This window comes from Rhagoletis pomonella, unplaced genomic scaffold (genome assembly GCF_013731165.1).
Source record: "Rhagoletis pomonella isolate Grant_MI unplaced genomic scaffold, Rhpom_1.0 Rhpom_scaffold_00001, whole genome shotgun sequence".
Classification (NCBI taxonomy): Eukaryota; Metazoa; Arthropoda; class Insecta; order Diptera; family Tephritidae; genus Rhagoletis; species Rhagoletis pomonella.
In genome coordinates, this window is record NW_023458555.1 from 10,191,265 (window position 1) to 10,216,004 (window position 24,740).

General features: G+C 36.7%; 2 protein-coding genes across 4 annotated transcripts in view; one reads left to right on the top strand and one right to left on the bottom strand.

The window, feature by feature from the left end:
• Window positions 1-4,280: 4,280 nt before the first annotated feature.
• Window positions 4,281-9,160, bottom strand: LOC118738518 (FHA domain-containing protein FhaA). 2 transcript variants are annotated; one of them, XM_036469465.1, is made up of 5 exons: window positions 8,513-9,160; window positions 7,846-8,392; window positions 7,590-7,778; window positions 7,360-7,523; window positions 4,281-4,582 (listed from the first exon to the last, which is right to left on the bottom strand). In XM_036469465.1, exons 1-5 carry the CDS (start codon window positions 8,817-8,819, stop codon window positions 4,536-4,538), a joined length of 1,254 nt encoding a protein of 417 aa, XP_036325358.1. In that variant the 5' UTR covers window positions 8,820-9,160; the 3' UTR covers window positions 4,281-4,535. The 2 variants fall into 2 exon arrangements, with proteins under 2 accessions (XP_036325358.1, XP_036325351.1); XM_036469458.1 differs by having other exon boundaries at window positions 7,846-8,446; window positions 8,513-9,159.
• Window positions 9,161-11,056: 1,896 nt separating this feature from the next.
• The window catches only part of LOC118738536 (C2 domain-containing protein 5), a 19,096-nt gene continuing 5,412 nt past the window's right edge, over window positions 11,057-24,740 (top strand). Inside the window, exons 1-7 of one of the 2 annotated variants that reach the window (XM_036469482.1) lie at window positions 11,057-11,137; window positions 11,208-11,592; window positions 11,956-12,257; window positions 12,322-12,482; window positions 12,571-12,767; window positions 16,978-18,223; window positions 19,143-20,562. In XM_036469482.1, the coding sequence (XP_036325375.1) occupies window positions 11,429-11,592; window positions 11,956-12,257; window positions 12,322-12,482; window positions 12,571-12,767; window positions 16,978-18,223; window positions 19,143-20,562 (3,490 nt within the window). In that variant the 5' untranslated portion in view covers window positions 11,057-11,137; window positions 11,208-11,428. The remainder of the gene's footprint in view (window positions 11,138-11,207; window positions 11,593-11,955; window positions 12,258-12,321; window positions 12,483-12,570; window positions 12,768-16,977; window positions 18,224-19,142; window positions 20,563-24,740) is intronic. The other variant, XM_036469476.1, reaches the window with a different exon arrangement.

Sequence of the window (24,740 nt, forward strand, 5' to 3'; positions counted from 1 at the left end):
AAAAAAAAAACTACCCACCCCTAAGTAAAGAATAAATATACTTAGTTTATGTTAAAAATACTAGTTACCGAACGAATGCGATTTTTGGTCGAAACCGACCCAGATATTTTTTTTTTAATATTTGCTAATATAAATACTAGTTACCGACCGAATGCGATTTTTTGGTCGAAACCGACCCAGATATTTTTTTTTTAATATTTGCTAATATAAATACTAGTTACCGACCGAATGCGATTTTTTGGCTGAAACCGACCCAGATATTTTTTTTTTTTTAATTTTTTCTATCATAAATACAAGTTACCGATCGAATGCGATTTTTTGGTCGAAACCGATCCAGATCGATCCTTTTTTTTTTGTTTTTGATTCGACCTTACTTACACATTTTCGTTACACTGATGATTTCTAATGAATGTGTGAATTGTAATTGAATTTCATTGTTTAGTGTTTGAAATTAAATATTAAAAACAAACTGGCCTAATAATATTATATCGTCGTTTAAAGTACAAAACCGCGTAATCGTGGTTCTGCAAAACCGCCTAACTGACATTTGCTGCCAAAAATTGGATTTGCCCACAGAAGCTCTGGGCTGAAGCCTTATCCATTCGTATTGAGATATACTAGCCTGAAATGCGATTCCTTAACAAAAAAGAAAACCATTTTGAAATATGACTGATGTTGTTCACACTTGCCAGGTTATCAGATTATCTGATTATGTGGTTTTATTTTTTATTCAGTTTACAACACTACCCTACAGAATAACAACAATTTTTAACCAACTAACCTGATAACCAGCCAAGTGTGAACCACCTCAGTGTTTTTACTCTCTACAAAATAATACGCGGTTTTGCATTTTGTTGATACGCGGTCGCTCACTAATTAATGAGAATACTTTAATCACAAGGCATTTGAACTAAAATCGTTATTTCTTTAGGAACGGCGATTTCATGTACCTACTAAAAAAAAATCTAGATATACATACATTTTTTAAATGGCAAAATCAGAATTTAGTACCTTTTTATGGCGTATATGACGACAATTTTAACTTATTTGCTCCAACTTAAATATAAGGGACTCTATAAAGACGTAAAATTGTTTGCCTTGAACCATTTTTTCTTTGATTTTAGATATTTTTCAGTTATGTATGTTTAGACCTCTGTAAGTTCTTAAATTCTGAATTCAAAAATTATATATATAGGACTTATAAAAAATATTTCTTTTTTTATGGATCTCAGTTATGAGTAGTTTTCTAAGCGAACGTATGCTTTAATTGCTATTTTATCACATATTTTCAGTTCCTTCCATCAGACTCAACTTATACACCAAATTAGACACCATAAATTGCATAGTAAAAAATCACGTAAAATAAATTACATAAGATTTAAAACAAATAAACAACGCCGAGTAAGATTAAAATAAATTTTTAAATAGTGCATTTCCATATGACGGATATTCAGACTGGAAATTCGTCTAAAAATCTAATCTAAAAAAAACTTAACAAAAAATTGTGAAAATTTATTTGTTTCTCTTTGTTTAAAGGGCAGTCAGACGTGGCGATTTAAGTGATTCCGAAAAGTGCAACAAAATAAATAAATTCGAAAAGTAATTTAATTTTTGAAATTGATTCGCGCATTTTTAATTGCAGGCCCAACTTTCTGAGTTTAGTTTCCGAAATTGATTTAAAAAAAAGGTAAAAAAAGTAGTTTTCGGTTGTTTACAACGCGAGAGGGGACTTTCACTTTCGCCATTTTACAATGAAATGCGCAGTAAAAGCACTTGCATTGCTACGTGTGACTGTACTCTTAGTTTGCGGCACTTCGTTTACTACATAACGGCAAGGTTCAACTCGCATCTTTAAACTATACGAGTGTCCTCGTATTCTCCAGACAAAATTATACAGCAGCAAAAATTTAAAGAATTTAGCAGCATTCGCTCTCAAAGAGACAAAAATATCCATAGAACTGTGAAAACACAAAATTTTCAAAAACTAGCAAGTTTCGAAACAGCTGATCACTTCCACAGTTGCCACAGGTAGTCCATTTGGTAATTTATATTATTTTAACTGTACTCCCTTTTTCTCTGTTTACAAGCATAAAATTTGTAATAAATATTTCGCAAAGCCCATATTTTCTTTTGTTTATTTACGAACATATGTTTGTGGTCAGCTGATTTTCTTATGCCGAATTTCCACTAGGCATTGAAATGACAAAAAATATATACCATTTAAAAAAATGCCATGTGGAAATGACACAATTATTTTTTAATGCCCGACTTTGTCATTTGTAATTTTTGCCATTTAATGCCTAGTGGAAATCCAGCATTACTCGCAAGTTTTCGCAAGTAAAAATATTTCCATTAGAAATTGTGCTTTTGGCTCTCTCAATTTCACCTAAATTGCAAGTTTTTTTTTGGCTCCGAGAACGCAAAAAATGCAATCGTTTCCACAATTTTGGATAATCTTGAATACGAGAACACTCCTGATAATTGGAAAGGAAATAATTTTTATTAGATTAGGGACCGTTTTCTCAAGTAGCTTTTACCATATTTCTGCCCTTTAATACAAATTTCATTCTAAAGTGCAGATCAATTTTAAAAGCTACTTAAGAAAACAGCCATTAGATCAGAATTTTTTCCGTATTACAGCAATAAAAAAAATCAAATTTTACCGCTGCTTAAATTTTCAATTGCGGGCATGTAATGCACTCTTCAATTGTCCTTCTTGTGCTTATCTTTATCTTCTAGCAAACAAAAAAAAAGTGTCATTGTCACTAAAATTAACTTTTTCCCCCTTCCATTATACTGAAAGGATTATCACAGTTGGTTCGCATTTTAAAGCTTGTAAAGTTCTTAGTCTCTTAGCGTTTTTTATGCCCATAGTAATACAAAATCGTAAACAGATTTTAAACATAAACGTAAAACATAAAAGCTTTTAGCATTTGGTTTCGCTGGGCGCATCAAAGCGGTGTATTCACACATTCTCGAAAATATTCAATGCTTTTGTAATAAGAATTGCACTTTTCCGTTTATAAATATTGTAGATTGTTTTTTTTTCTTTTTGTTCTTTCGTTTTTGTTTTTTCATTGATTTATGTTTTGGAGTAAAATTAATTCGGTGCAACGATTTTGTTATTTTAACTTTTATTGAATATCAGCATAGTTTTCGTTTTTATCATATTTGCTGTAGCTATTATTTGAAATACTAGCCGCATGTGCTGCAGCCTTCTCAAACATAAAACTTTGTTGCTTTTCTATATCAGAATTGAACTGCTCATGTTCTACCATGCAATAGTTTGTATGTAGTGTGTGTAGTTATGTGTATTTGCTTTATAGATACATACAGATATAGTTTGTGATATATATTTTCTATATATATGTACATATAGATACATATTTAATTTTGCAGAGAACAAAAATAAAAAAATTTTTGTAAAAATTTAACTGAATAATAATTCCTGATAAAAAAAAAATTATTCTATATCTATATTTGTTATGTAATTAAACAAATAAAATAGTTTGTCAATTTCCCGTAAAATATACAATTTTCTGTTGTTTCAGTGCGTGAAAATATCAATTAGAACTTACAACTAAAGAAAGCAAACATTGCAGTGTGCAATAAGATAGCAGCTGCAAAAATTGTTTAAGCCACTTTTTTCTTACACAAATATTAAGAACATGCTTACGTTGTTATGATTCAAGTTATCGCATTTCAGCAATATTTTACAAAATAATAGATATGAATGATTGCTACTTGCAATTAAAAAATTTGTTAATTTAATGTGGGGTTCACATGTTTTTCTCTTTTTATTTGCATAGTCATTCAAAAAATTGTATTCTAGTCAAATATTTAAAATATATAAATCAGAAATCATTCGTCAATAGTATAGCCTTAGCCTTAAATATAAGCTAAAATAACTGGTACGATTTTATTCTTGTTTTTATTTTTTTTTTGAATATTTGCAGAGCAAGCTTCTGCTTTTGTCCATATTTTGTTGTTTGTTGCTGTTTTTCTAAGGTCGGGGTATTAAGGAATTTTCGGGAAGCTAATGGCGGGAAATTGCGGTACATTTTTCGCTTTTATTGTAAAGTAGGTTTTAACAAAAATTAATTGATTAACTCTCCTGCCTTAACACTAAACATTTAAATCGAATAGATTTCTTTCTTCAATTACTAATTGCTGATGGGGGTGTTTATTATACGTACGTGTGTGGCGTACTAAATAGTACACAGAACTTCCCAGTTTGGAAGTTCTTTGAATTAGCGCATGAAATTTTGTTACTTATTTTATTTTTTTAGTGATTAGATTAAGTGATTTGACTTACGTTCTATGCGATTAATATTGAAGTTAATTTATATGCTCATCATATTTGGCATAAAACTCCTACATTTTCATTTACTTTCTTATTTTATTAACACCGCACACGTGCTGCTGTTTTTGTTGTGATTTCTTTCTCCACTTATAACGGGAAAGTTGTAATTTTTTACGCACAGCGTTGAATTCTGTTCCATCAAACGGCGCATTCCATTCCATTGACTGCGCTTTTAATAATAACCAGCTGCGTTTGAATAGCTTTGTTGATACTGTGAATCTGTATACGGGTGGGAGCAGGTACAAATAACAATTGGGTTAGCAGGTATAGTCGAAAATAACGTAAATCTAAATCTAAATAGTTACAACAGCTAGTTATTTTTTTGGACTTTAACTAAGCACAATGAGATTTATTTGCAATTAAAATTTTATGCAATTGCGACGAGAAAGATTTTTAGTAGAGTAAAAAGTGTGATGTCAAAAGCACATAATACTTTTTTTGTGAAGCTGTGCAATTAATTAACCGCGCCACCGGGGCTTTAAAGTTTTCTATATATTTTAAATGCAGAAAATACCGGTTACTTTGTGCGCGTAACCACGTGACTCACATTAAAAAAAAAAAGGTTAGTAAAATTTTAAAGTAAAAATATGGTGTTTGTTTTTAACAATTTTACAGCACTGCTAAAATATATGGAAAACTTCAAAAGTTAGGCGGCTTCTATTATGGAGTGACGTCGGGAAAATTCTGAAAAATTGATTTTCCTTTGTATTTTGGACAACTCTTATGTACATAGAGATTACAAGTAGAAATACATTATTTTCCCAATATATAGTTTCAATGAGATTTCGCACGAAAAGTGCTATGATAAATTTGTGCTTGGTTGACTTCGTTTGCTGTGTTCAAAAAAAATAGTACTGCTGCTGGATTTTTCGTAACAAACTAGAAACTCAAGTGTTTCACATGAAGGATGCCAATAAAAATGTTATAAAAGTGGATTCTACACCTTTTCCAACAGTATTTCAGAAAAACACAAATGTATTTCAGAAAAGGCCAAACGTATTTCAGAAAACCTCAAATGTATTTCAGAAAAGCACAAATGTATTTCAGAAAAGCATAGCTGTATTCTAAAAGTATTTTTCTGAAATACATTTGAGGTTTTCTGAAATACATTTGGCCTTTTCTGAAATACATTTGTGTTTTTCTGAAATACTGTTGGAAAAGGTGTAGATATTTCGAAAATAATTGAGGTTTCATATATTAAAAATATTGGTTTCTTTATAAACTAGGGCTTAAACAAAACAATAGTACTAAATTTAATTAATTCGATTTAATTAATTTAAATTTAAGGCCCACGCAATTTTTCTGTTGGGTCGTATCTATTACCTTTTGAATGTTTTGTTCAAAGCTAGGCATCTTCCATCAGGAAATATGATATTGTGAAGAATTTCACATTCGAACCACTTCAAATATACCGAGGAGCCAAACCCACAAAATTGCACTTACAGCCGGTCGCATAAGAATGTAGTTTAGTTTAACACAGACTACCAAAAGTTTACTATTGTTTCAGTTATTAATACAAGTACAATCGAAACAATTTTTTCTGAGGTTTTTTTGTGCATTTTGTCTTAATTTGTTTCTATAATTTTTACTTCTCGTTTATCAATACAAACACACACATATTTTTAGTAATATTGCATTGGAAAATAGTCAAATAACTTTAAAACACCTAATTATGAAGACATTTTTATTTCCTTAAAATTTTAGAGTTTCTCAAGTTAAGCCCCACATTTTTTTTTTGTGGTGCATATAGGGAAATACCTCATAAAATGGCAAACTGAAATAAAAGTGTCGATTTCTATTTCACTTTCACTTTTAATATTAATAGTAATTGAATAATTCATCACAACTCTACAAGTTGTGAAGCAGAACACGTCAAAAAATAGTTTTTATCATTCTGCGCCGTCGCACTACCATTTTTTTTTTTTTAACACAACTGCACATACAAATGCATTTTGTAGTTTATCTTCTACAAAGACCAAAACGCAAGCCAGGCAGCTAAACATGTAAAGTGTTTATGGACCTGATACTGTAACAGCCAATCACGCACAAATTTTGTTTCGTCGATTCTGTTCCGGTTCCAAATTTTGTATTATCGATAAAACTATTGAAATCGTCGAAAGCAACCGACAGCTGTCGATTGCACATAAGCTTAACACTCGATGTATGGGTGGGTGGGAACCGAACCAGCACAAAAAAAATTTATGGAGCGAATTTCCACCGACACGTTTAGGTACCAGAGCTTCTATGAAAACAGCATATTGGAACTGTCTTCAAAATGGCAAGTAGTTATCATAGAAAACTGCACATATTTGTCCTAAATCGGATCATGCTAAATAGAAACTTCAACCTAATGTAAAAATAATGGATTTAATTTTACCATAACTGATATAAAACAGAGAACAAACTAGCGTTCCCACGACAGTCGGGTCTACGTAACCGGAACGACCCTGATTTATATTTCGCCAAGGACTGTCACACTCCAGCAACACTCCTCAAAAACTCTTTGGGGAACTTGTATGCTGCTACAACAACAGAGAACAAACGCAACCACCGCTTCCTCACATAATTTAAAATTTTTACATAGTTCAATAAATCTGCTTTAATGCTGACTTCGTAACACAGTAACACATGGTTTGTTTTCTGAATCCTTGGTCATCCTCCATTTCTTCAATGATTGCGTGACTTAGAGCAATGTTTTAGCTTTCATATGATGGTGTTCTCACCACTGTTTGGTTTCCGCTACTCCAAGACACATATGAAAAACATTGGCTTCTTCACTTTGCAACTCTTTCTACATGAAAATGCAAAATTCCATGAGAAGAAGCTTTTTTGCTATCGTTCATAATTTAAATTATTATTTTCAATATTTTCTTTCTACTAGATACCCCTTGGAATTGAAACCCAGCAAAAATGTTTGAATATAAAAAAAAAGGTTCTACCACCCACGTATAGGCACTGATTCATAAATATTTATTCTTAGCATTAACAACACTTACCATAACCAGCATAAGCGCGTTCATCATAGGCCTGCTGTCCGTGCTGCGAATAGTCCGCCTGCGGTGCAGTGTTATAATCAACAGCAGGCGCGCCATACTGTTGTGTATAATCTTGACCGTATGTTTGATATCGCGTATCTTGTTGAGTACCATAACTACTGGAGCTGCAAAAAACAAACATATTTCGGTAACTTATTAACTTATACCCAAAAATCTAATATCATACACACCTATAAGTCTGGTATTGGCCTTGATCGTATTCGGTGGCCTGTGTTGAATATGCGCTGCTCGCTTGTGGTGCTGAAGACGCATACCCGCTTTGTCCATACCCATTGTATGTTTGTGCAGCTGGTGCTGCATAAGATTGGGCATACGGATCGACAGCTTGAGATTGATCATGCGTTGCATAGCTGTGATGGCTGAAATTATACGTGAACATGACATATATTGCTGAAAATTTAATAAAAAGTATACAATAAACTGTACCTTTGTTGATGTTGATGATGGCTGGGTGGAGCACCATAACTTGATGGTGGAGCCATTGGTGCTGCATGCTGCATAGGTTGGTGATATTTAGGGGCCATGGGTCTTTGTGAGTAGGGACCTCCTTCATAACGCCCACGCTTGGGACCTGGGGGACCACCGGGTGCGCCCCGCTTTAGTGACGGTACCGGAGCAATTTGGGTATTAGCACTGTGTGGCTGTGAATGCATGGGCGATCGAGCCATCGATTGACCGTATCCTCCACGTCCGCGTGGTGGGCCACCACGGCGCATTGGCATTTGACCGTGTTCTGCACCAGGGTGCATTCCATGCATTCCACCATTCAAGTGTGGATTATATCCGCCACGTCCTCGAGAGAATGAACCGCGACCCCGAGGTGGTCCCCTTGGTGGTAGACTACTCACACCACCATTAGAGCTTATGGGTACTTGGGCCGCAACTGCGGCTTCCGGTGCTACAGCAACACTATTAGTTGCGGCGATTTCTGGCGCTGTGCCGTCTGCGATTGGTACTGGTGTGACCGAGCTTGCTGTTGGTACAGGTGAAACTGTTTTATTGTTTTCAGCACCCGTATGTTGCTTTGCTATTGTGTGTATTGTGGAATTTCGTTTTCAAAAAATATATATCTAATTAATACTGCTGTACTTACGCTGGGCGTACATTGGTGGACGACCACCGCGCATTGGCGGGCCACCACCGCGTGGTATATAACTTCCTCGACCTTGATAACCGGACCCTCTAGGCGCACGCATTCCACGTCCGCCTGGTCCCATACCTTGTGGTGGCGGTCCACCCATCATGCCGCCACCGCGACCCATATAATGGCCACGACCCATGCCTCTACCGCGACCCCTTTCAAAACTTCCACGCATTGGTCCACCTCTGCCACGATAACCACCACCACGTGGTACTGGTGCACCCATCGGTGCAACCATTGTTACGGGTGCTGCTTCCATTTTATATTAACTTTAGTTGCACTTACAAATAATACAGAAAATTTCGAGCACACAAAAAAATATCTTTTCTCTACACTTTTATGGGCTGCAATACAGCAGTCAACCCGGCAACCGTATGAAGTGAAAATTTTCTTACGCAATTATTTCCTATTTCCCACTTATATTTTACACACTTTTGACTTATATTCTAAAATATACACTTAAATTAATATTTCTTGTATTTTCATATTATATTCAGGACTTAATTCCACGCTTTTTTAAATTTTCCAAGAGCGAAAAAATTAACACACATGAAGAAATTTGTGAAAAAATATGGCGTCGCATTCGATATCGATTTTTAATAAACAGGGTTGCATGTGGTCCCTGATTGACCGCCTTGTTTGGACATGGTTGCCAAGTGCGAGAAATTTATGTTCACAAATTTTGAAGTTACATAATGCGGTAAACAGAATTGCAGCGGATTGTGGGTAACGGGCTGAGGGTAGTCGAACAGAAAAAAGGAATAAATACACGAGAACAATTGTGCATTCATTAAGCTGCATTCACAATTCTACCAAAGAACGTAAATTTACTTTGCTAGCTGATATATATGTAGATAGACCATTATTAAGGCCAACTGTTACTGCTAATATTGGCAGTCACTGCCGCAGCAAATACAATACGGCGTTGTCAGTGACTGCTTTTTTTGACATTCCCTTTTGTTTGTGTACAGTTTTGTTGTTGTCTTTTATGCTTCAGTGACTTGACTGCATTTTATTTATGTCAAATTCAGCATGCGAAGTTTGCTTGGATGAAGGTAGTGGCAGTGAATTTAGAATTTGGGCTAAACTGAGCAGTACTGCCAGCTGCCACTGCTGTATTGTGAGACGCTTCATTGGACACCACACTTTCTTAAAAATCACGATCCAGAAAATATAGGTCGCGCCATTCGCGGACCGCTAACCCTCTCTTCGTAAATTTGACAGCATCCACCCAATCGCTGACGTCATAATATACTTTTGTTAACATTCACTGTTGCCAACTTGATGCTTTTCGCACCAAATTTAGTGGGTATTCAAAATGCGAAAATTTTTGAGTTTTGTGCTTGGTGCGTTTTTGGTGCTTTTGTTTTTAGTTTGAAGACTTCAAATTAGAAAATCTTAAAAAATGTAAGCAAAATTTATAGCAATCGTAAGTGTGCTAAGCAATTTTACAAAAATTTAAACAAAATCACAGTGCACAGTGACAATCATAAGCTACAACGAAATATGTGCAGCACCTTCAATCATGCTAGAAGAAATCGACCGTTGTGCAAGAAACATTGTTTTTTATTAATCTGAATCGGCATCCTTACAATAAAATTATGTATTCATATAAAGTCCATAAAATACACCAATAAAAATTTGGTGCTTTTTCAAATTCAAAACTTGGCAATACTGCTTTTTGATCGATGCTTCTTCTTTTTCTTGTCGAGTTCGTCTTGCTCTCTCATTGTGGTATATTTTGACGTCATGGCCAGTTGCTCTCAGCTCGATTGGCGCAATCTTGTATTCTATCATTCTTGCTAAAAAAAACAGCTGATTTCGAAAAACTGCCACTGCCACTGCCACTGCGTTATTGTATTTCGGACTTAAGCTGAATCTCCATAGTAGGTTTTCCAGGCGTTGCGCCTTTCGAAGTCTTTCAGGCTTTTTAGGCGAGAAATTCCACAACAAACTTTTTGCGCTTGACGTTACTTAAAACCTTTGACATTTCTCAGTAAATGAGGAGAATGGTGTAGGAATCACTTCTGCGACCAATGAGATACGACTTAAAAATGCTAGTTCGATAAATTCGATTCCGTCGCTGTGAATTTTTCGCACATTCAATGTTCCTCTCTTTTAATGCGTTCGAAACGCGGCTCGCAGCGTTTTGAAGGCATAAAGAAGAGGAAGAAAGGTGTCATAGCAATAAATGTAAAGAAAAAAAATTGTAATGTACAAAAACTAATAGAACACGTTCGTAATAACACTATCTTGTATGATTTGGACACGCCGAATGCAAAAATACACGAAAAAATGGAATATTGAGAGAGTTTTAAATCGGAACTCGACGCGCAAAAATCACACAAGTGTGCGCACATTTGCGGATTCGAAGTTGGCATCCGAACTCGCAATGTATTCGCAACGAAAGAATCGCACAAATGTGCGCTTCGCTTTATACTTGTAATCTAGTTGCGCCTAATTGCCGAATTTCCTACATGGTCCCTGTACTGTTCTCAAAGTTTGACAGCCTCTTGGATATTTTGGGAACAGTGCAAAAGATTTTCCTTCACAATAAACTGGTCGTGTTAAAAGGAGGTGCAGTTTTCTCTTATTTTTCGCTAATTAATAATAATTACATTTAAAAATTGCATTTTATTTAATTTAGGAAAGTCTCCGTTCTCGTGGTAGATCGTGAATGTAGTGGTAAAAGGCAGAGGGATTCATTGCTGGAAACAAAGGAAGTAAAACTGCGTGCAAAGCGTGTTAAATCAAAGGCCAATTTGCCAAAAAGCAGAGGCGTTTGTGTTTGTATGTGTATGCACAAGAAAACTAAAACGAGTCAGGAGGCGGAGGATCATCAAAAGTGATAGCCAGCAGCTGTGAAAAATGCCAGGCAAAGTTGGTGTGAAAATCAAAGCGGGCCGCAATTTGCCCGTAATGGACCGGAGTAGTGATACTACTGATGCATATGTTGAAATAAAGCTGGGCAATGTCACACACAAAACCGACGTTTGTCGTAAAAGTTTAAATCCACAGTGGAATACTGACTGGTAAGTGGGTGCAGCTCGGTAGGACTAGGCTTGTTTTAGTTATTTATATGGCTACATATGTATATCTTTTTTGGGGTACATTTAATTTTAAAAACTTTATTTTAAATCATGTTATTGAAATGCTATCAGAGAATGTTTAGCGATAATAAGCTGAAGATAACATGGGCATAGACGTTTACGTAAATGTTTGGTATCAAGCTAGTAATAAATTCTAGCATTCCTTAACTAAACGATGGTATTCATGCATTGTAACTTGTATGAGAGTGTACACAAAAGTATAACTTATCTACATAGTATTTCTATACATACATATGTATATTTTAATGCATACTCTATTGTTTACTTGCGCTTTTGTTTTTCCAGGTTTCGGTTTGAGGTGGACGATGCCGAGCTGCAAGATGAACCATTGCAAATACGTTTGATGGATTATGACACATACTCTGCAAACGATGCTATTGGCAAGGTGCATATAAGCTTGAATCCATTATGCTTGGAAATGTCTGGATCGACTTCGCATGGAAAGGGGACAGTGCTATCTGGTTGGATACCAGTTTTCGATACAATGCATGGTATACGTGGTGAAGTCAATGTGATTGTCAAAGTAGATCTATTTTCTGATTTAAATAAATTCAGGCAGAGTTCCTGTGGCATACCATTCTTCCACTGTAAGATGTTACAATTCTTTTTTTTTAGATATATATATTAATGAAAATTGCATTCAATTTATAGCACAATGTATACCATTTGGCTATCGCGCGCAGATGATACACGGTTTCGTTGAGGAGCTAGTGGTCAACGATGATCCCGAATATCAATGGATAGATAAGATTCGTACACCACGCGCTTCTAATGAAGCCAGACAGGTTGTGTTTCTGAAATTGTCGGGACAAGTAAGTATTTTCTGTATAATTACATAGTTTGCTTGTCTTGTAAGCTCATTGCATATTGTTCTTCCTTATTTTTCACCATCTCAAAAAGGTACAACGAAAAATGGGTCTCAAGGCCATTAATATGGGCGCGAATGCCGTTATTGGTTATACGCAATGCTTCGACTTGGAAGGAGATGTCGGTGTGGTGGCGCGTGGCATTGGTACCGCGGTGACATTGATCAAAGATACAACCAGCAGCCAGTCAACAGCGACAACAGCAGTGGCAGATAATGCGCTAATTGAAGAGTGAGTACTGCTTTGTATGAATATCTAATTTGCATACATATTTAGTCGACTTTTTTAATTTTCCTTATATGCCTATATGTACTGTATTTGTGTGTGTGCGCGAGTTTGTGCGCTAGAGCCGTTGTGCCTGCGAAAGCATAAAGCATTTATTGGTGGCATACGTAAATACACGCGCACTTACACACACGCGCACTATCAGCAATGTTTGCAGTTATTTTTGCGACAATGATGCATAGACATCCGTATGTAGTCGTTCAGATGAATAAGGCCAAGGACAAGAGTGTGCTTACATGCATATGCTTAGAGCTTCGTGTGTAGGCATATGTGTGGCATCATCTCTCCATTTTGCTATGGCATAAAGTTTAGTTTTAACGCGAAACATGTATTATTATTAGAATACATACTATTTTCTAGTATAAGTACATAACGAAAACATCAATGCTTTAACATTTGCAGTGGTTACTTTAAAGTACAACATGGCGAATGAGTGATGGCATTACCCAAACGTACGTACGTACCATGATAAAAACATAACAAGGTAAAACCATTCAGAGGCAGTCTGACGTTTACCAACAATATAATTTTAAAACAACAATTGTGAACAATTTTATTCCCAGCAAACATTTGGAGTCATAAATGAGTCTTTAAGGAGTCCAATTTCGGAGCCATTACGCTCATAATAAGCTTATTTAAGAGTCCGATATAAGGGTGTTTCCCTTCCTCCGAAGGTCGACTTATATGAGCTTAAATTCATACATTAAATGAGCCACAATATGAGTCATATTGGGCTCTTACTGGCCTCATATACGGCTCATTTTGGACTATTTTTAAAACAATTTTTGGCCTCATCATATATGAACCATTTCAGACTCTTTTTGAGGCTCTTATCGGCCTCATAAATTACTACATTCGGACTCTTATTTTAGGTTGTTCTTTGAGTCTTATTGAACGCATTATATTTGCAAAGGCATTCAGCAAAAACTTCTTTCAAATAACATACATATGTACATACTTACGAGCTTACTTACTTACATTCCAACATGCATTCAATAGCAGCAGCTGCAACTTAATTTTGTTCATTTTTTATATGATTTCAAAATGTTGGCAAACGTCAGAAAAAGAATCATGATCGATGAATTGAGAGAATGAATTTACCTTGTAATGTTTTTATCATGTTACGTACTATTACTTCTAAAGGTTTTATTATTTCAACTTGTTTGTACCAGAATTGAACTATTCATTGCAAGACTAAATTGTACAATTTTTTAAAGATTTTTATAACACGAGATGAAATGGTTCGTAATTACAGCGCCCTTTTTTCAGTTGTTTTTCGACTTTGGCAAATTTTCTTTTTTAATGTTAAGGCATCTTTCCAGAAGTTTTTGACTTTTGAAATTTTTTCTTGAATATTAATATTTTCGGGCTTCGTAATTTTTACGAAGCTTTTAAAGATTTTTTTTGGGATTTTTCGAGTATTTATTAAAAAAATAAACTTTGTTTTTGGAACTTTTCGGAATTTTAATTCAATTTTTTTTTGGGGGCTCATTTGTATGTCTGTGGAACCTTTTGTGTTTCTTTGAATTTGCTTCGGGCAGTTTTTTGGCAAATTTAAATCCTAACATTGTTTTTTTATGAATGTCTAGAAATAAAAAGAAGTGTAGAGGTAATTTTGTGTGCCCTCATTCCAGTAGATAATTTTAGGCGATAAAAGCAGAGACCATAACGATTATAAGAAACAAAATTAAATATTGCGCAATAAATATTACTGAACAATGGAAAAGTTATTTTCGTCTCGCGGGACGATTATTTTAAGATGTAAATTACTTTCGTCTTCTCATAAATAATAATTATATGGGACTTTTATTTTTTTTTCTTCTCGCGGGACGTTTATTTCAAGACGGATATGATTTACGTCGTCTCATAATAATTATGGCAGTGTCTACGCACATGCGCCACGGTAACTTTTACCGTAGATCCACGGTAAAAGTTAAAATCTACTATAAAATAATTCCACCTTAAATTTTGCTATAGAAGTCTGAGGGCAGATATTTCATTTGAAGTCGTTTTATACATGAAATTTTTGACAAATTTTCGGCCAAAATGTTAAAACCTTAACCCGCCTTAAAAAAACTCAGACCCTCTGGACAAGTACTGTATTCGGAAAAATTCGTGTTGAGTAACATTTTTGTAAAATTTTTGTACTGTGTAATTTTTCCTTTTATACGGCAAAGATAAAGGCGAAGTTTGTCTGATTGTTTTTTTTTTTTTTTTTTGCCACAAAATGAATATCCCAGAAGATAATTTCGGTAGGTGTAGAAGGACTTGGCTTCACTTGGCGGTTCCAATTGGCGTCAGTTGGCACAGAGGAGAAACGACTGGCGTGCTTTGTTGAACTCGGCCAAAGTCGCTTAGGCGGTTACAGCGCCAAATAAGAAGAAGAAGAAGTATTTATCCACCGATTTGCTTAAAATTTGGCTTTCGCACGTTTAACAATAAAGCGATATAATTCAAAATTTTCGTTTTTGGAGAGTTTTGTATTAATAAACTTGATGAGGAGAATACGTTCAGCCTAACAGATGACTAAATGGCGAAGATATGTGTCTTTCCATCTGCCTTTTCGTATACCAACTGTATGAATTCATTAAACTTTGATTGCGTTTTCCCACAATAATGCTGTATATTATTAAACGTGCGAATGGCGCTAAAGTTAAATTAAAAAATATGTACGATATAAAATCCAGACTTTATTTGCGTTAAAAACCCAACTTACGTCAATTGAATGGCTGACTGTATTGTATTGTTGGTATTGTACTTGAAACGTATTGAAACTTGAAATTCAACACAATCATTTCCGAATGTCGCAGCCGGATTCCAACATTTGCTATCGCCAATTTTGATCGCCAAATATCTCCATATCTCCAAAAGAATAGTAGCCGCGCCCAACAACACGCAACATCTAATTACATGGCGCTTATACAGCAAAATTTGGCTGATTACACATTGCAGCAATTACTTTGCCATGTAGTATACTTTAAGGCCCCACTGCTTTTCATTTAGAGAATTTTGGCGATGAAAATTTAGCGTAGCGATAGTCAGAATTCCACTGCCGGAAAATTTAATTAGAACTCAGTACGTTTAAGCACCTATTCGACCATTAATACTGAGTACTGAGTACTTCCTGATCGAGTTATGTGAGGTTATGAGTACTTTCGGCTTCTTTTTTGAGTACTGAGTACTTTGGAGTACTCAGTATCGATACTTTTAAAAATCGAGTTCTGAGTACTTTTGATGTCGATGCACTGCCCAACACTAGTGGATACTAGCCCTTAGCTACATACTTACATATGTATCTAGGAAATTGAGTTAGTTGATTTTCTATAGAAGGAACTATTATTATTAAAGGGATATAGTGTAGTACTTAAAAATACCTTTTTAAATACGATTACTAAACTTGGTCTTGTAACTGATTTTTTTTATTTTTTTTATTTTTGAGTCACCATCAACTAGTGTCAAGTTCACTTCTGGTACAAATAAATGCCAATTTTATGCTAGTTACTTTTTAAACGTTGTCTATCATTTATGTGTGTTTACCTAAACTAAATATTTATGTATTTATAAAATATATTAATTTTTCATTCTTAAGCAATGACTATGTTATTCAATTAAAAACAAATCTTTTCCCTTTCCTCAAACCAACCAAACGTCTTCTTCTCTCGTCCCACTCATTTGTGCGCTGCTAATACGAATACATATTTTCCGATGTATGTATGTATGTAAATAAAATCAAATCGTATAAAACAATTAATGAATAACCAAAATCGAATATAAATTAATTTCATAAATGTACAAAACACCCAATAAAACGCGTATTGCTATATGAAATTTGTTAATAAAACTAACTTATTTTTTTTGTTGTATTACCTTTAACCCCACATGGCTCGCATATTTGCCTGTTCGTTTCGTACGCATAATCCATTTATGTAAATGCGTTTTGTACACTTACGTACATACAAACATATGTACATATTAATTATCTCGCTCGCTCGTTTCGTTTGTTGTTGTTGCTCGTTGCTTTGCGTTTTGGCAAATAACAAAAAAAAAACCCCCCAAACTATGTATAACCAATCGCGCGTCACCCACTGTCCTTAATCAAAACTTTTCCGAATCTTGCCACGTTGTTGTTGTTGTTGTTGTTACTGGCTGGCGTCAGGCGTACAATGAAGTACATAGAATTTCTGACAGGTTCGCACATCAATCTCGCCGAACAACCGCGTCCTTGTGAACTACAAATTCACAAGTCGCGCTCATCGATACTCTTCGATTTGCAGCACACCAACACGGGCGTCATGGAGGACAACGAAATCATGCACGATCTAATGCGTCAGGAGGATCAGCGCGGCGAGAAGCCACCGAAAAAGTTGCGTCATCATGTGAAGCGCTTCACACACACCTCACGAAATATGCTCAATGAGAAATATAACGCATTTATGCGCAAATTCGCCGATAGCGTCGATTCAAAATCACCCAGCAGCACTTCGCGTTCACTAAGCAGCCTCTGCATCAGTGGCGCACTCAACAAAGATGATGCCACAACCTCTGGTTCATCGGGACGTAGTTCCACTGGCACCGCTTACGATTTGCGCAGACGTCAGAGTTTCAAAGCCAAACACAAAGTGCTTGGTACTGTTGGTGGCAGCAGCGTCGGTGCAAAATCAGCTTTGCATCAGCGTCAATCCACTGTAAAGCGCAGCAGCGGCGCTTATGCCCATCATGAAATACTACGTTCGGTCAGTGCAGATTCGTCGGTAAGAGGCAGCGTTGAGACCGGCAGCGGCGGCGGCGGCAACGCTGCCCACAAGCTCGGCGCGCCAATAGTTGCATCAATATCTGAATATTCGAACAGCACACGTTCCTCCCCGAACATCTGTCCCGATGATGTGACGCAATTGGACGCACTACTCGAACTTCAACGCGCGCACGGCAAGGCAGCGCGTTTCTACTACAACAACAATAACATAGACGACCGCTATAATACACCATCGCTGGCGAGTGGTAGCTGTGGGCGTAGCGATAGCAACAGCTGTGTGGATGTGGTCGGCGCCATTGGCGGCTGTCATCCGTTTGGTGAATTCTCGCAACACGAGCCACATCGGCAGCAGCTGATGATGTGCGCACACGACACAGGCACAATTCGTTCGGGCTCAACGAACACGCTGTCGTTGAGCAATTCCGATAGCTCTGGTTCAGAGGCGGAGTTGGCGCGTGGAATTGCACGCGAAGAGGAGGTGGAACTTGTGAAAATGCAGAAATATTTGAAAATTTGCAAAGACACCGAAGCGATGGATGCCAAGTGGATACAACCCAGCGAATTCGAGTGCAACGACGACAGTTTGACAGATCTAACGCCGCGGCGTTCATTGATGCGCGACCTGAAAACATTGTCGCAACATGTGCAGGTGCGGTGAGAGTGCAGGGGCAGTTCGGTTATCTGAAGTGCGGGTGGAATCGCATACGAATTATTATGGAGGAACAAGGAAAACTTTCCCAAAAGCTTGAAAATTCCCAAAGTATTCGTGCTTTATTAAATTTAGCTTCGCAGATGCCAAAGGTTTAAATTGAGAGCTTGAAATTAAAAAAAAAATAGATTGGTCACAAAACCGATCATTCCTTATTCTTATTCTTATTCTCCTGTCGTAAATTCAAGCCTTGAACTCTACGTAGAGTACAAGGTTCGTTTTTGATGAGTAAACATCTCAGCTCTCGGTATGGGTAAAATTTGCGTTAACCCAGTAGGAAATTTGTAACTGCTTCTTGTTCAACTCAGCAGAAAATCTGTAATTCGGGGGCTTATATTCAATGCGACTGATCTGCCGTTTATACAAAAACTACTTTCTGAAATTAGAATTAACTGTCATCACCAATGGAAATTTTAATTTTGAATTTCAATAGTTAATTCTAATTAAATTAAATCTAAGATGGATTTTTTATATCAGAATATTACTTTTGTGAAAAATGCAGATAAATCACTTTGAATATACAGTATGTGTCAAATGTAAGTGTACACGTTGTTCTAATGTAATATTCACAATTGTTTTCATGAAAATTTTTTTCATTTTTTATTTATGAAAATATAGTTTCTATCGGTCTTTCGTAAGCAGTTTTCGTCTGCTTTTTTTCTCTCCTATTCTTAACTTTATGAGCATTTTGGGAGTTTAAAACTTTCAGGAAGTGTTCCCTTAAAATTTCTCTCGTAGATTCCACTTGCACTACGTTAATCTTTTGCCCATCGTTGAATTGAGTGTACGCTTCGACCGAATGCACTCGACTCAAATTTCTAGAAAAATTTTGCTCACTTGCATGTTGACTCTTTTCCAGGATTTTATACACTCAAAGCCAAAGAAAATCGAAAATCCGCCGACGCCAACACCAACACCACAGCAACAACGTCGCTCAATACCACCACCACAATCTCTGCTACTCCAACCGCCATCAGAAGATAGTAAAGCATATTATTCCTCACAGCCGGAGATTTGTCTTAATTGGGATGACGATGTGTGCGCTACACCACCAACCACACACATCTCGCATTCACGCTCGCTCATCAATCTCAGACGCAGCGCCGCCAGCAATGCCATTAATGCTCAAGAGTTCGATTTAACCACCACCAAAGATGATATGTACGCTACTAATGCCTCTGCCTATGGCTATGTTTCGGATTCCGACGCAAGCTCTGCTTATTTGCCAGTCACCATTAAATCATTTGCCGATAACAAATGCCCTGTATTTAAAATTTGTCCCTCCACTCCCACACCCTCGGAAACCGATTTGAAGATTCCCTTTATAGAAGAAGATGTCTCGACAGAGTTGGACGATAGTAGCGCCTCAGAGACCAATGATATACCCACCCCGATCTTAGGTGGTAGCACAATTAGCGTAGCCACAGTTAGTGCTGCGCCGACTGGCGTTCTAAATGTTATTGCTAATACCCCAGTAACTAGCAGAAAGTACGCAGTAGGCAATATTTATCGTCGTAGTATTAGTAGTCCACAGCGCTCCCCTAGTCCTCCCGGTGATGTCCCCAATTCCCCCAATTATTTAAGTGCAATTCAAAAGTCTACTAATCACAATAGTAATAATCTAAATTCACACTTGCTTGCGCCACCACCATTGCCATTGCCATTACCATTGCCGTCATCGCCTACGCCAACGCTCGTATCCGTGCCTGTGTCTACCACATCGCCATCTACACCGCTACTTTGCACCAAAAATCGTCATCACCGCCCACGCGAACATCATCCGCATCATCATAGGTCATTGAACGAGATTAACGCAGCAGCAGCAGCGGTGGCATCTAACAGCGCCTTGGTAGCGGCTGCTGCCGCCGCATCTTCCGGCATCACAGACAGTCCCAGCCTGAAACGCTTCGCATCACCGGCACAGGCAGCTATTGTCGCCGCAGCGGCGTCCATGCCGAGTGCTAGCGCGTCATCATCAGCAGCGCTTATTTCGGGCGGTAGCAACAGCGGTGGTGGCGGCGGCAGCAGCGGTCGCGCCAAACTTTCATCCAGTCCATCGAAGTTGGCATTGAATGGGGAAGAGACGACGACGACGACACAAGTCCCCAGCAGCAGCGCAGGCACAGTCACAACAATACCGCCAGCAGTTGTAGCGGGTACTGCAGCGGATGGGGCCGCGCCAACAGCAGTGACGAATTCGGCAGCGGTCGCGTCAAAGGAGGTGCCGACGGAGATGTGCAGGCGTTCATCGGATTCAGATTTAAGCATAACACCAAAAGGTGAGAGCGATTTTTATATAAGCGATGTTTATGTGTGCTGAGTGTAAAAATGAGCGAAGTGCGCCTGGCTGTAAATATCCATACGTATTTTTTTGTTTTTTTTTTTCTATTTTTAGTGATGCTACGATATACTAAAACCATAAAATTATGAGACTTCGAAAATAGGGCAAAATTTAAAAGTACAAAGTATATTTAAATATATACAAAAGAAAATAATCTTGTTTTCACTGACTTAGGCTGCGGTTTCCACTAGGCATTAAATGGCAAAAATGACAAATGACAAAGTTGGGCATTAAGAAATTTTCGTGTCATTATGTGAAAAAATGGCCATTAAGTTCATTTCCACGTGGCATTTTTTTTAAATGGCATAAAATTTTTTTGTCATTTCAATGCCTAGTGGAAATTCGGCATTAGACTGCGGTTTCGGTAAGAGCGAATTTTATTCGCGCGAATTCGCGAGACATCGCTCACATTGGTTAAGTGGCTTCCCGAAACCTCAACAAACCAAATGTAGGCATTTCACTGTCAAAGCGATGTCGCGCGAATAAAAATTGCTCTAACCGAAACCGCCGCCTAAGGTACCATAATAGTCTGAAGGTTTTTTTGCATTACGGTTTTCATAAATTCACCACCCGACCTGACACCGAATAAAATATATGAAATGAACTGTTGGAAGCCTAAAAGGAATAACAGAGTCGACAGTCCAAACAAAAATTTCTTTAAAAAATTAATTTTACCAGCAGGGAATGTTTTTTGTTTTAGCGACCAATGTTGCCATATTCTCAGTTTTAACTGTAAATCAGTCAAGCTTACAGTTTTTTTTTATATTACCTCCTAGTACAATTACAGTTTTGCCAAAATTTTAGATTTGGATGGAGGTGCTACGTTTCCCCTTTTCACTAAAAAACGGTCAACTGCATTCCAATAATTCTAAAAATTCCTTCGTTATTGAATGTAACAGTTTTTTTTTATTTTTGTTGAAAGTACAATTTTTCCCTAGGAATTCATTCAAACTTTTTTGAAAATATCATCTGGCAACACTTTCTTCCTGCTCAGCTTCGTATAAGCAATTTTTTCGCTTTTTAAACAGCTTTTTACGGTCCATGGCTCTATTTCTCGATCTTATCTTTAGTTGTTTATTGCATTCAAAGCCTAAATTACTTTTCCTTGGTCCAAATGACAATGATTTTCCAAGCAACTCAAAGGATTGTTGCAATTAGCTTCTATTAAGGAGTTAACTCGGCGACCAAATAATCTATGTATTTTGGTACCCAGAGGTAAGCTTTTTCCCCAACCTGTTAATGTGTGTCCTCAAATCATTGCAATTTTTTACGAATCTATTCAGCCTTTGATTGTCGATTTCTTCGAAAAACTATGCCGCCAGAAATAAAAAAAAACTAAGTCTGCCTGCTCCTTATCATTAAACCTGTTTCAAAATCTTTTATGAAGGGCTCTGAGCATGGAGGTCTCCATCATCCTCTAGGCTATTGCGGCATCAGGGATCAGATGTGATTTCTACTCTTCTCCTATCGGGCTGTTGACTTTTTAAAATCCCAACCTAAGGCGACACTAACTGCAGTCTGGAAGACTTGACTTGATGTCGATGGAGAGCTCGTGCCAGAAGACCCCGACGGTCAACTCTTTCATCCTTCCACCAGTGAACATGTTCGCTGTCTCCTGCCTCCACGCAAGAATAAAAAGAGGCGAGGTTTCAAATCTAAGCCTATCTATTTATTTCATTATTTTCACATCGATATTGAGCAAGGCCTCTACTGCAAGGTCTTTATGACTGCAAGTTTTATATGTCTTTTGACAGGACCTTAATTATGCTAAAATCGATGGCCTTCTCAGAACAGTAACGTTGCAGCATGCAACTGTCGTTCGCTAGGTACTCAATAATCTCTCTCTCTCTCTCTCATTTTTATTGATACTTGTAACACAGAAGAGACACCAGCTCAACGCCGACCTTGTCACAACAGGCGTCCATTCATTTATATTGTGTCAATTGGTTTTTCTAACGAAGAAATTCTCCAAAATTGTTCTGTGCGATTTTGAAATTTTCCAGTAAATCCAACAAAAAAAAAAACGTAAGATTTCATCAAAATAACCCCTTGTAATTTATTCTCTTCTCATCCAATCCGCACAAAAAATTAATAACTGTACACATTCACAGTTTTTCATCGCAAAAGTAAGTACAGAACTACATAAAATAAATAATGTTTTATCCCACCGTAATTTCTCTGTTTCCACACGCTCAATTTTAACCGTAAATAATGTTTAAATGTGTAAAATAAGTATTTTTCGTCACTCAACTATTTCGTTTAACGGCGCATTATTTTCTTAATTAATAATCTTCTTCGCTCTCCTCTCATTAATGAATGTTGCTCGGCTCGCAGTATTTCTCTTATTAAATTAGTTAAATCTAATAAAAAACCTAACACAACATGTAGAAAATAGGCTTGGTTTCTGTACACAAAATCGACTTAAAAAAAAAAGTATTTTTTATTCATACAATTTTTTAACGCTTTCGGTCAATGACTAATATAACTTTTTTCAATTTCTGATTGTTAATGTAGTAAGTACCTCAGTTGTTCTTAAAAAAAGAATATTCGTGTTCGTAGGTTTCCGAAACATTGTCGTGCTATAATATATTTAGAACATGTATACGTGTCTTCGAAGCAAAAACGCCGTCAACTGCCTGTAAAATGCGCGCCTAAAAGTAGATCACACCGCATTTCCCACGCCTTAAACAAAAAAACTCATCGCATCACTATTGTTTAGTCACAAACTATAACGCAGAATATATCTAAGCATTGTTTAGTCGTTGTCACGTACTCAGTAGGCCATAAGAAAAAGAATGATGGTTGTCTAGGTTTTGCGTCATAGTTTTAGACGCCGCAGTTAAGACCATAGTCATGCGATGAGTTTGATCATGGGCGTGGGAATAGGGCTTTAAAAGCCACGATAGATTGTGATGATTTTTTATTTTTATTGAGTCATTTCTATTAAATCATTTGAACTCACCAAAAATTCTAAAATAGTATAATTAAAAAATTTATTGAGTAGTTTACCTCGCACTTTAAGTGTGTCTACTTTTGGGTCGCCATTTAACAAACTAAAGCAAATAGAACTGTTTTTGTGACCTTGTCTGTGGTATGAATGTGGCATGCTAATTTTTTACAAACGTAAAATATCTTCATTACAGAGCATGAGCGTACATTTTTAAACTCATTTCATGCATATTTACGAGTACATACTTGCATACAGCTACAAGACATCATACAAAAACTATTAGCGCGTTGGTCACAACGTTATTCTCTCAAAAAAAAAAAAAACAATACAAAATGCATTTTGGTTAAATGTTTCTTTAAACTATGTTCACATTATTGCGTAAATTACTTAATTTCGTACAAACTAGGCATTACCAAAAAACACATAACCTCATTTCTACTACTTAATTTAGCAACAGTTGTTACAGCGCAAAATTACGGAATTTCAGCACGATTTGCTTTGGATTAGGATAAGGTGTCCGGACTGAAACACAAAGATTTTTCGTTAATTTACCCCACGTGTTCACCTTCTACAGATTCTCTTAAAAAAGCCGTGTTAAGACAGAAATGTTAGATGAAGTCCGAAAATATCTACTGTTAAAATATAACCGTCTTGCCGAATTTCTTACCGTCGCTGTCCTAACATCAACTGTCATTTCGTAGTTTGGCAACTCAGTTTTCATTTTATAGCGCGGGTACGCATCTACGTGATTGGCTTCATGCCATTTTGAAAATGAAATGTTAAAAGAGCAAGTTGCCCACGTAAGAAAACGGGACAAAGTTAAAACAGAAATTTGACAGATGTTAAAACAGATTTAGTAGAAGGTGGAGACGTGGGGTAAATTAATTTAAAATTAGGTTTTTATTTCAACGAAATCAGATTGATTTCAACAACCATTTCCTTAAGACGAAATCAGCTGTTTTCGTTGTGAAACTGAATGTGTTCCAAAATCCAGATAGTGTGAACATTAGACCGTGCCACCTTACAAGCAAACAAAAAAAAGTTCGCCGTACACCTATATGTAAGTCGTAAGTAGTTCTATAAGACAATCTCGAAAATTTTCTTCTTCTGAACCTAGGTGTCGCCTTTTTACTTTTTTCGATGACACCTACATTGGGCAATAAAAA

Coding starts and splice junctions, on each gene's coding strand:
- LOC118738518 (XM_036469458.1), bottom strand. CDS start 8,819: ATGGAAGCAGCACCCGTAACAATGGTTGCACCGATGGGTGCACCAGTA. Junction 7,779..7,845: donor CATCATCAACATCAACAAAG/GTACAGTTTATT, acceptor GTATAATTTCAG/CCATCACAGCTATGCAACGC. Junction 4,583..7,359: donor ACGCGCTTATGCTGGTTATG/GTAAGTGTTGTT, acceptor ACCCGTATACAG/ATTCACAGTATCAACAAAGC.